The sequence below is a fragment of the Trypanosoma theileri genome (genome assembly GCF_002087225.1).
Source record: "Trypanosoma theileri isolate Edinburgh chromosome Unknown TM35_Tth_18_V1, whole genome shotgun sequence".
In the NCBI taxonomy this organism is placed as follows: Eukaryota; Euglenozoa; class Kinetoplastea; order Trypanosomatida; family Trypanosomatidae; genus Trypanosoma; species Trypanosoma theileri.
In genome coordinates, this window is record NW_021639860.1 from 371,283 (window position 1) to 380,869 (window position 9,587).

Here is a 9,587-nt window from a genome sequence, read left to right on the forward strand (position 1 = left end):
AAAAAAAAAAAACATGTACAGAAATAATTCTTTATTTCCCCCATATATTTGTTAATAGCAGAGTTACTCTCTCTCCCTCTCTTTCTCCCTATATATATATATATATCTCCCTATCTTTTCTTTCTCTCTTTCTTTCCTATCTTCACATAAAGACTTAGTGTCCAAGTTCCTTTTTCATGGCACTTGCACGCTCCATGTGTGTGGTCATGAATGTAAAGAAGTCAAACTCATGACTGTCCATACCGGTTGTGTATACATACTCAGATGCGAGCCACATTGCACAAATAGCATGTTGATAATCCACAGGTACACGCTGCATCAATACATCCAAAGGAACTACATCTAATAGTGTCTTGGGTGTATATTGAACAAGAATATATCGCACAAGATCTTCATTCTTAAACACATCACTTGAAAGAATACTGGCACGAACCTTAACATTCTTTTCACTGAGTGCATCCGCAATACGAGTCTTTGCCATTCCTTTATGGGTTTCATATTCACGCCAAATGGCATCAAACTCCCTCTGTGCATTGCTCTCAATACGAGAAATAATATCTCTAACATAATTCTTATAAAACTCTGGGGCTTCATCGGCACTCTGAGCACACATATACTTTGCGTGTTCCTCATCTGAGAGTGCCAGTCCGGCGTAGACTTCCAGCGATGAAGAGGTTACTCCACCCTTATTCGCTGAGGCATCCTTAATGAGTACCACACCACAGCGTTCAAGCGCCAGACGAGCATCTTGAGAAATAAATAAATTAGCACCTTCCACAATGATTTTGTATTTAAGATCTTTTAAAGCCTCAAATTTACCAGCCAACATAGATTCACCATCCGCATCTGGGGTATTAATAAATCGTCCAACATTTGCCAACGTCACACTGCGTGGACGACCTCCACAAGGTACAAACACATCCGCCGCACTGTACTTTGTAAGGTAGAACTCATCACGGAATGCCGCCCCATCAGGGATAACATTGCCATCGGGTAATTTTACATTCTTATCTTCTGTTAATACCAGAAAACCTTCAGGAGAAAGTTTGGATTTGTCAAAATGACGTAATTGTAAACGATTATGAGCAAGACGAGTTAATTCTTCACGGTCAATTCCATTGGGATCATGTAAAGATGCGGAAATGTCAGACATGGCCAACATTTTTTCTTTACTTTGAAGAATTTCATTTGAACCAAGATCACCATCAGGTCCACCAGTTTGAAATTTCGTCATTTTTGACTCATCAAGTCCAAGTTTAGAATAAATACCACGTACCATTGTACGAACAGAGCGAGTAGTCATTCCATAGACATCATGCGGAATTCCACCCATAGAGGTATCCTTACCGGTTGTGAAGGATTTCCAGGCGGAGTATCCACGTCTCTTGCTGTGTAAAGCACCTTCACTAGGGAAGGTTCCCGCTGTATTCTCATCCGGGCCAAGGAAAAGAATTTCTGGCTGTTTTAAATTATCCACAATACCGGATTCTCCTGGAAGAATAACATCAAGAAGTCCATCTACATATTGAAGGAACATTCGTTGACAAAGATCATGATCAAATTTATTAAGATATCGTCCAGAAACAAGAATAGTACCCTTGCTACCACCTTCAGGAATATCCTTATTTTTTAATAACTGTGTAAGGGCAAGATTATAATTCTCCTGAAATACTGTTCGTTTGTTACGACGATATGCACTTTTCTTGGATATAATCATACGTACGCCTCCACGGGCAATATTGGTGAAACGAACATGAAATCCACGCCATTGTCCACCAGCAAGGAGGAAAATACCATGTGGCTCTCGAGGATATTCAAGTGACTTAATAAATGAAGGATCAAGACGGAAACATAATGCAATCTTATCTTCCTTAAAGAAGTTATGTTTCACAATGGCCTCATTAAAACGAAGGAATGAGTTAAAAATTTCCAAATCATGTGAAGTTCGTTGATCCTCCTTAAATTGAGTGGTAATTCTTTCTCGAATAACCTTTCGAGATTCAACTGTGGATCCATTTCGAAAATCTTCATATATGTCAATCATAAATTGTGGATATTGACCAATAAGTTCACCAATATAACGTTCAGACATCATCTCTAGACTCAATTGTGTACGAAGGCTATTAAGACGATTTACACCATTTGGTTCCTTAGAAAGAAGAGCACGAAGATGTCTGTAATCATCTGTGGTTGGGTTTGGCGTAAAGTAAAAAGCGAAAATAATAGCTGCATCTGTGAAAACTGTATGTTCCACATTGAAAACCATATCTTCATGTAACCTCGTAATAGTATTACTAGGACGATTAGGAAGAAGACCTACCATAGAAGCACGTTGAGCCAATTGTTCCCTGGTGGCACCACGAGTAAAAAATGTATATATATGAACATCATTTGAGAAAGTCTCAGAAAAACTGCGCAGAACCACCGCTCCAGGAATTTCGTGAATCATAGCTTGAAGAGAAGCCATATAATAAGTACGATCAGCAGAAATGGCCATAGAAAAGCAAATTTCACCATCAACACCATCAACCACTGTAAATACAGGAACGACAGAATCACGGAAACGAGAAAGAAGACCTTGATAACGTTCTTGAACTTCCGGTGAGCGTTCCTCAAGGAAAGCATGGCTTGCAAGCTGTGATATATTCGTCTCACCTTGACCAGGGTTTGGATTTACAAAAGGGTTAAATTTGGCTGTGTAGACACAAATATTACCATCATCAGTTGTATAACCACGCATCGAAATAGACTTCTTCTCAGTTTGTTCACGGGATACAAATCGTGCCAGGCGTCTAACCGCCTTAAGCTGACTCTCACGATCCTTTCTGCAAATATAAAAAGCAGAATCTTCGGACTCATGAACGTACTGAAAAGGGTCACCAAGCGCTGCATTTGCCTTCGCACAAAGATAACCATGAATGTGAGCCGCCACTTCGCTATCTTCATAAAAACGACCATATGAGAGGTCTGAGAGGTCATGCATAAAACGATCCACAGCTTTCTTAACAGAAGTTTCATCAAATAAACCTCGTTTCATTAACATTTGCTCAACACTCTTTGCATCGATCTCTGAACTTACATGGCGATATGAATTACGCACGGTAATGGCGCTTGTCCACACGCGGAAACCAACGCGGCGCATCATAACTGCTCCACTTAAATCTTTTTTTTTTTTTTTTAAATGCACCAAATCTGCTATTCTTTCTAATAACGCAATAAAAACCAAAAAGATCGACAAAAAATAAAAGAAAAAAACAACACAATACAAAAATTATGGAAACACATTAATAATTAACCAACACACAGCAACAAATAAACAATATAAATACAGAAATAAAATACCAACACAATATAACACCCACACACACACACAAAGGCCAGTGGTTATGTATATATATAGATAGAAAGATATAGATAGATACAGAAACAATGGGTTAGATGGCCGATCATTTCAGTGCTTACACTTGGCGCGACAAGACCAATCCCACCGCTGCCTCGAGACCATCACGCGCAGGAGAGTAGTGAAGTGTCTGGAGTGCTTCAACACCACGGCGACAGTGTTGATCGGCGTGCTGCAGGGCCTCGGCAACGCAGCCATGGCGCTCCACTGCCTCCATGCAGATCTCCGTATCACCGGGTTCTTTGAAACGGCGCCGTATGGCCGCATCCACACGAGGGTCCTGCCGGCCAGCGAGGAGAACGGGGAGTGTGGCGATGCCCTCCTTCATATCGGCCATCTTGGGCTTCCCAATTTTCTTCTCATCACCGGTGATATCGAGACAGTCATCAACGATCTGAAAGGCAATACCAAGTCGCTTGCCAAACTCTGTTGCGGCCGCTTCATACGCCATGTTCTGAGGGTCAGCGAGGACAGCTGTTGCCGCGAGGGAGTTCGCCATGAGCGAGGCGGTCTTGCAGTAAGTCTTTTGCTCGTACCGCCCTATGTCAAAGCAACCATCCATCTGCATCAACTCACCAGCAGTGAGGTCCTCCAGTGCGGTTGTCATGAGCACCACTACGCGGGGAATAGAAAGGCTAGCGATCCACAGCGAAGCACGAGCAAGAACAAAGTCACCCGCAAGCACCGCACGTTTCGCACCATATACGCAGTGCAGTGCTGGTTGCCCTCGACGCGTGTTACTATTGTCGATAACGTCATCGTGAATCAGAGAGGCTGTGTGGATGAGTTCCGTGACCTCACCAAGCCGCAGGAATGGTCGAATGGTACCGGAGGGAATTTCGTCAAGGGAACCAATAGGACTCTCCTGAATTTCTTTGCTTATGTGCGGCGGAAGCAACGCGTGTGCCATCATAGCCACCAGAGTGGGACGAAGAAGCTTGCCGCTTGCCGCGAACATGTACTTACCGGCATGGTCCAAGACCTCATTGTTCTTATTGCTGACAAGCCCAGCAATGTGCTGCTGCATCGCCTTCACCTCACGTGCTACCATAGCGAATGGTCGCCCATTTTCTGTCAGCACCGTGCTAGGTGTTGCAGCTGTTTTCGCCGCACGACACACAGCGTTCCACCTCAGCATATCGTGCTTGCACGGGTGTACTCTGTTTCGTGGTCCCTATCTTCAGCCCTTTCTCCAGTAGCAAGGTTCAAAAAAAAATAAAAATAAAAAGGATTCAAGGAGATGATGTGGAGCGAAGAGGGAGAGAGAAATGACAAAACCGCGTTCGAAAAGAGACACAAAAACAACAAAAACAAAACACATTATCTACTAGTACCTTACGACCTCTGCCGCGTTGCAAAGAGAGGTAAAGAGAATTAGCAGGAGAAAACAAAGAGGGTCGAGACAGGAACAACAACAAAAAAAAAGACATTGTAGCCTGTCCCAATTCATACAGCTCCACTCTCCTTTAGAAGGGCCCTACCCTTCTTTCTGTACGTAATCTCAGTTGCAAGATGTGCGACATGTCCGTAATCCTCCACAGACAACCAGAAAACACACACAAACACAGGCACATACATTGCCATCACATCAGAGGCGACGCTTTTTCTTCATGAACTGGTCCATGCCCAAACCTCCATCATCGTCCTCGTCGCTTGAGTCGCCCTGCTCGTCAGCAAGCGAAATTCCATCCTTCGCCCCCTCGCGCTGCCCCTCCATCTTGGCCAACGCCTCCATCTCCCGACGGATGCCTTCGTTGCTGATGACGGCGGAACCGAACACACCCTTGCGGATGCCACCAGTGGGGTGTGTACCGTCCTCGGTGTCGTCGGCGTACAGCGAGGGTGGATGCTCGGCAGATGCCACGTCCTGCCGCATCCCCGAAGCTCCCGCCGTTGACGACGCCACTCCCTGTTGGCCACGGCGCGCGCTGTGATCGACACCACCACCACTACTACCGAGACCAGCAGCGGTGTCATCAACTGTCCTGAGGAGCTCTTCATCAGCCTCCAGCGCCTCTAGCGTCATCCCCAGACGGGCCGCAGCCCTCGCCAGACGGCGCTGTCGCACCTCCTGCTGCTTCTCCCGTTCCCGCAGTTCACGCTCAAGCCGAATGCGCTCCAGACGCTCATCCCGCGTCTCCTTTCTAGAGTGTGATGATGACTGCTGCATATCGGCAGCTGCCTTCTCGAGAAGTTCTCTGGCCCGTCGTGTCGCCTCTGCCTCCCTCTCCGCCTGGAGACGTTCCTCCTCGTCCTGCTGAGCCTTCTCGCGCGCCGCCTGCTCTGCCTCAACCTCCTTCCGCGCCTGCTGCATCGCAACAGCAAGTTGCATGACGTGATCACTTATTCCACAGGCACTACCTGCCGCGTGGGACTCGGCCTGCTGCTCCAGCCTCTGCTCGAGCGGGATGATCAGCTTACGTTTATTTTTCCAGTTGCCAATACTAAAGGGCACCGCCGTCGCACCAGAGGAAGACCCCACACCATCACCACCGCTGCCACACGCATCGCCTTCGTCCGTTCCCTTCTTCACGCGAGTCGGTGACCGGACAATGGGAGCGGGATCGAGCATTCCAGTTGCCCCTACGTCCCCTGGAAGAGCAATCTCCAGCATCTGCTTCTTCCGCGGGGCCCGTCGGATGGTTCTTCCGCTGAAGTCCTCCTCCTGTTCTTTACGGCCCTGCAACACTTGCTGCAACGCCTCCCTCGTTTTCTCCGTGGTTTGTGCAAGTTCCTCTGAGTTGCCACTGGTAGGGTCACGGTCCTCATGAGGCGACACGACAGCTACAACCCCGGCGGCCGCAGCAGGGGCAAAGGACAAGGGGCCCTTGCCAGACGTCACAGACTTTTCTCGCACCTCCGTAATCGCCGCTAAGACGCCAGGCGGCAGTGGCTTCTTTCCCATCCCAAGGGGGTACTGCGCGAAGAAGCACTCCGCAAAGGCACCACCGTCCTCGCTAGGACTCCACATGATGCTGACGAGGAACAACACACAATGCAAGCGGCACTTTCCCTACCAAATATACATACATAGAAAGAGAGAGGGAGAGACAGAGACAGAGAGCAAGTATAGTGCACACAAAAACATAGACGTACAGATGCAAACAGAGGCAACAGAACGATGTTAATGGGCTTGACCGCTTCAACAGCGACCACCCGTGTTGACGTTCGACCAGAAATAATAATAATAAAAACCCTTTTGACTGTTTAGTGCCATTTCTTTGCTGAATATCTCAGACTTTTTTTTTATGGAGTAAATACATGAAAATACGATCAAAAGAAAAAAAAAAAATCCATCCGCCACATATAATGTACATGGTTCATTTTCAGAAAAAGGTAATAAAATGATTTTCATAGTCAGCCCGTATTTTTCTTTTTCTGTTTAATTTGCTCCTCTTGGGTTACACTTATTTCGTCTAGGAAACACTGTTGAAGTACTCCTGTGACTTCACTGGATCTTCCTTCATCGTCTTGGAGCCAGGCTTCCAGTTGGCAGGGCACACCTCACCGTGCTCCTCCACAAACTGGAATGCCTTCACGAGGCGGAGGACTTCCTCAACGTTGCGGCCCACCGGAAGGTCGTTGATGGTGATCTGCCTCAGGTTCTGCTTCGGGTCAATGATGAACAAGCCGCGGTATGACACACCCTCATCCTCCTTCAGCACACCGTATGCCTTCATGATCGACTTGGTCTTGTCTGCGATGATGGGGATCTCCATCTTGCCAAGACCTCCCTTCTTGCGCTCAACATTTGTCCATGCCAGGTGCGAGAACTCGCTGTCCATGGAGCAGGCAATGACCTCACAGTTGATGCTTGTGAACTCCTTCACATGATCTGAGAACTGGCAGATCTCCGTGGGGCACACGAAGGTGAAGTCCAGGGGGTAGAAGAACAGCACCACCCACTTACCCTTGTAAGAGGCGAGGTCCACCTTCTTGAAGGTTCCGTTCGGCATCAGCGCCACCTCATTGAAGTGGGGAGCTGGGTGGTTGAGCTTGGCTTCACCGCAGGACATGAGTTTGGTAGAATTGGATGTTTGTGTGTTTACTTGATTGTGTTTTTTTTTGTTTTTTTGAGAGCGAGGTTTCTCTTGATTAGAAAGGGAAACTGAAAAATAAAAAAAGGTAATTTGTATATTGTTTAAAGAAATGTATGAAAGAAAAACAACAGAGTTTTTATTCTTTCTGAATAAATTTTTTTTCCATTTCATTGGATTAATGTGGCACTAGAAAGAGACTTACTCCAATATGAAATGTGCACACTCACATATACACACACACATACACGCACGCTTTTAAGACGAATAGTGGCACGTGAAAGTAACAAGAATGTTTGGAAAAACAGTCATTGTTTTTCTTAGTTATCCTTTATTTCTTTTTTATGCTTTAGTCGTTATACGAGGATAGGAAAAACGTCTGTTAAAACGCATTTTAAAACCTAATGAGGGATGAATAATAGTGACCATGATGAACGTTTGTAAAGACACAATGTGATACATTAATAATAATTAATATTATTCAAATTGTATCATTCTTTATAATGTTCATTTTCATTAATTTGGTATTAACAGTCTCTGATTTCCACCTTTTCATTTTGCTCTTTCCATGCGATGGTGTCCCTGCGTGCCATTTTTTTTTTTTTTTAATTGTGTGTGCTATTAGTTTGTTTTCTGACTTCTCTTTTAGATGTTGTTTTCCTTCTTTTTTCTTTTCCTTCTGCACTTATTTTTGTAGTGGGGAGTAATGATCATCTTTTTCTTTTTTTTTCTTTTTTTTTCTTTTTTTTTTCTATTTTACTGTTTTTTTTTTTTTCTTCTTCTTCTTTTCTTTTCCGTTAAGTCTCTGTTTCCTTCAACTTACTGCTGTTTGCATTCCTGTTGCTTGCCAGCACCCCGTGCAGCACCTGCGCCTCCGCGTGCTCTCTGACCACCGCGCTGTTGAATAAACCGTGCCCCGCCTGCTCCCGCCGCACCGTGATCATCCTCATCGTCCTCTTCATCCTCATCATCTTCCTCATCCTCATCCTCATCACCGCCAGCGAACATTTGGAAGTCGAATTGACTCTGTAACTGCCTTGCTGTCTGTTCAACAGACTTGCCGGTGTAGAAGAATGCCGCCTTGGGCACGAGTTCCTCCATTAAAAGTTGTCCCGCCTCAATCTGGAGTTCAGCCTTTTCGTCATCCTCCTCATCGTCATCGTCGTCGTCATCAGCGTTCTCATCCTCCTCGTCTTCGTCGTCGCCGAAGGGATTAGTGAAGAAGTCAAAGAATGATGGACACTTCTCTTCACGTTTCACCACACGGATGCTTTTGCTGCTCTTATGGCGTTGTTTCTTAGACTTAATCACGATTGTAAGGTTTTTCTCTGGTGATGTCCACTCAATAGGGGTGGACTTGAGGGTATCAATCTCAACCTCACCAGTATCCTCGTTAAACGACATGTGGAACGTCTTACTGAGTACCGTATTTGTGAAATATTCATTTGGTGCAAAAACAAAATTTAACTGCACACCCTTCTGTGGATCACCTTCCACATACTCCAAAGTAATATCCTGCAGAAAAGTTAAGGCATGACGATCACGCTCAGTAATCATGGAATCAAATACTTCTGTATTGCACATAGCCGTCAACCAGAAGTCTGGAATACCGCCATTGGGATTGGCAGCAGCTGTCTCGAGACGGCCGGCTTCCTGCGGTGCCACCACACGCACAGACTTTGTAGCCTTCGCTTCTTCCCCTTGTTCCGTTGTTTCTCCTGCTGCTGCTGCTGCTGCGTTTGCAGTCTTGTCTTCTTCGTTGTTTTCATCGTCACTTATCTCGCGAATGCCGGATGTCGTTGCGGTGGCTGCCTTCACTTTCGCGAGTTCATCCTCAGTGATATCACGCACACCCCGCACAATCTCAGAGCGCACATCACGCAGGCCTTGAGCAGATTGCATGAATTGAATCTGAAGAAGTGCGAGTTCCTCACGGAATTTAGCTCGCACACTCTTGTAATCATTCAGCAGTCCCTTAAGCGCATACACCTTACGGCGCTCGTGCACTGTCATCTCATTCATGGCTTCAATGAGGTCAAATTCTTCTTCTTCATCTTCCTCTTCTTCTTCCTCTACGTGGTAGTTAACGGGATCGACATGCTTCGGCGGAAAGTTCCTGCGTTGCATTGTAGATTACCTTTCTTTTTTTT

The 9,587-nt window shown here is 45.7% G+C and overlaps 5 protein-coding genes across 5 annotated transcripts; all 5 read right to left on the reverse strand.

Annotated features, from left to right (window-relative positions):
• Window positions 1-154: 154 nt before the first annotated feature.
• TM35_000182270 (glutamate dehydrogenase) lies at window positions 155-3,145 on the reverse strand (the record flags this gene model as incomplete). The annotated part of the gene is made up of 1 exon (XM_029026540.1): window positions 155-3,145. The coding sequence occupies one exon, from the start codon at window positions 3,143-3,145 to the stop codon at window positions 155-157; it is 2,991 nt and encodes a 996-aa protein (XP_028882236.1).
• A 313-nt stretch (window positions 3,146-3,458) lies between these two features.
• On the reverse strand, window positions 3,459-4,538 carry TM35_000182280 (farnesyl pyrophosphate synthetase; the record flags this gene model as incomplete). The annotated part of the gene is made up of 1 exon (XM_029026541.1): window positions 3,459-4,538. One exon carries the CDS (start codon window positions 4,536-4,538, stop codon window positions 3,459-3,461), a length of 1,080 nt encoding a protein of 359 aa, XP_028882237.1.
• A 450-nt stretch (window positions 4,539-4,988) lies between these two features.
• On the reverse strand, window positions 4,989-6,371 carry TM35_000182290 (SNW domain-containing protein 1; the record flags this gene model as incomplete). The annotated part of the gene is made up of 1 exon (XM_029026542.1): window positions 4,989-6,371. The coding sequence occupies one exon, from the start codon at window positions 6,369-6,371 to the stop codon at window positions 4,989-4,991; it is 1,383 nt and encodes a 460-aa protein (XP_028882238.1).
• Window positions 6,372-6,816: 445 nt separating this feature from the next.
• On the reverse strand, window positions 6,817-7,416 carry TM35_000182300 (tryparedoxin peroxidase; the record flags this gene model as incomplete). The annotated part of the gene is made up of 1 exon (XM_029026543.1): window positions 6,817-7,416. The coding sequence occupies one exon, from the start codon at window positions 7,414-7,416 to the stop codon at window positions 6,817-6,819; it is 600 nt and encodes a 199-aa protein (XP_028882239.1).
• Window positions 7,417-8,256: 840 nt separating this feature from the next.
• Window positions 8,257-9,564, reverse strand: TM35_000182310 (putative nucleosome assembly protein-like protein; the record flags this gene model as incomplete). The annotated part of the gene is made up of 1 exon (XM_029026544.1): window positions 8,257-9,564. The coding sequence occupies one exon, from the start codon at window positions 9,562-9,564 to the stop codon at window positions 8,257-8,259; it is 1,308 nt and encodes a 435-aa protein (XP_028882240.1).
• Between the last annotated feature and the right edge of the window lie 23 nt (window positions 9,565-9,587).